The following is a 1,532-nucleotide window of genomic DNA, read 5'->3' as shown; positions in this document are numbered from 1 at the left end:
ATGGCGCCCGCGTGCCGCGGCGGCGAGAGGGGGGGGGGGGGGCGAGCCCGCCTCTGCGGCTGGCCCAGAAGAGAGGGGATCTTTGGGGGCAGGTCCCAGCAGGCCCCTCAGGCTGCCCCACCCCTACTGTCCCTCAGGTTTCCCGAGCCCCTCCGGACACCCTCCCACAGTGACAGCAGGGGACCCCCTGGGGCCTTCCCCCCAGACTCCGCCAAGAGGCACCATGAGTGGGGGGGGGATGTCCCCAGGGGTCTCTTATCATCCCAATGGTCCCAGGGTTCCCAGAGCCCCCAAGAGTCTATACGATGGGCCCCTCATCTTCACTGCCCCAGAGGGCGTCCTAGAAAAGGGCCCAGGATGTTGGGGTTTGCAGCAGCATGAGACGGGGGGGGGTCCCAGCGCACACACCCCTCCCCCTGCCTGCCAGGCCTCCTCCTGTTCCAAGTCCTGATGGAGGCGTGGCCTCAGTGGGGTGGATCTGAAGCTTCGCCCCGCCCACTTCAGGGCCTTGTTTTTAGGCAGTGATGTGGGGAGGGGGGAAGTCGTGGCGTCTCTTGTGACACTCCTCCTTGGGGGCTTCGACTGTTCCAGAATGGAGAGAGAATGTGACAATTTACAGATTTAACCAGCTGTTGGGTAAGAGATTCCAAAAGCTCCCCGGCCCCTGAACTGTGTTCCTGGCTCACCCAGTAAATAGGCTGCATGTGAACACTCAAGATTTCTCTAGAATTCACATGAGTCACGTGGGGGCAAAGAGGGGAAAGTTCGTTCCAGACACAATCGACATCCTCAAGGCTCAAGAAACGCCTCGTTCACTGAATCCCAAACTAGTAAACATAAAAGGAGCCACAGAAAACGGAGCCTCTTTTCCCAGCATCCCCTCTGTTCCTGGCAAGGGCCATGAAAGGATTCTGGGCATCTTGCAAGACGGACCGCAGAAGCCCCGAGAGCCCAGAGCCAACAGGGGGGGGGGCTTCGGAAAGGCAAGAAGGTGCTTACCGTTGACGTGAGGGAGTCCGCCGCTGTACCACACGAGGAAACCTCGCCCCCCAGTGCCCTCATCGGAGACCATCTGCAGCATCATGCGGTTGCTGGTGGAGAGGATGGCCCCCGGGCGGAAAGTGCCACAGAAGCGGCCCAGGCGCTGCCCCTCCTGCGCCCGGTGTCCGTTGTACACGTCCAGGTAGTCGTAGCGACAAACGGGGTCCGGCTCCAGGTCGAAGACCCGGAAAGACAGCATCACCACCTGGCCCTCCGGCACCTGGAGGGGCAAGCAGGCGGCCCAGCATCCCGGTCAGGCTGCGGAGGGGGAGGGCCAGCACCCCAGCCAGAAAACTCCCCACCCCCCAGCACCCCCCACCCTCACACACACACACCGCACTTCCACATGATGCCAATTTCTGAAGCACAGCCCTTGAGACCCAGGAGGACACAAGTAAACATCCTTTGTCCGCTGCCTGCCGATAAAAGTATCTTGAGGGACCGTGGGCGGGGGGGGGCTTCTTGACTCCTGGGACTCATTTTACACCTGA

The 1,532-nt window shown here is 61.5% G+C and overlaps 1 protein-coding gene across 1 annotated transcript in view; it reads right to left on the bottom strand.

Annotated features, from left to right (window-relative positions):
* Positions 1 to 1,532, bottom strand: part of PCOLCE (procollagen C-endopeptidase enhancer) — a gene marked incomplete at its 5' end in the record, with an annotated part of 6,076 nt that overhangs the window by 3,658 nt on the left and 886 nt on the right. Inside the window, one exon of the mRNA XM_015427892.1 lies at positions 1,000 to 1,261. Within this exon, the coding sequence (XP_015283378.1) occupies positions 1,000 to 1,261 (262 nt within the window). The remainder of the gene's footprint in view (positions 1 to 999; positions 1,262 to 1,532) is intronic.

This window comes from Gekko japonicus, unplaced genomic scaffold (genome assembly GCF_001447785.1).
Source record: "Gekko japonicus isolate JY-2015 unplaced genomic scaffold, Gekko_japonicus_V1.1 scaffold761, whole genome shotgun sequence".
Taxonomy (NCBI): Eukaryota; Metazoa; Chordata; class Lepidosauria; order Squamata; family Gekkonidae; genus Gekko; species Gekko japonicus.
Note: the sequence above shows the minus strand (reverse complement) of the source record. Positions and strands in the feature narration are given on the sequence as shown.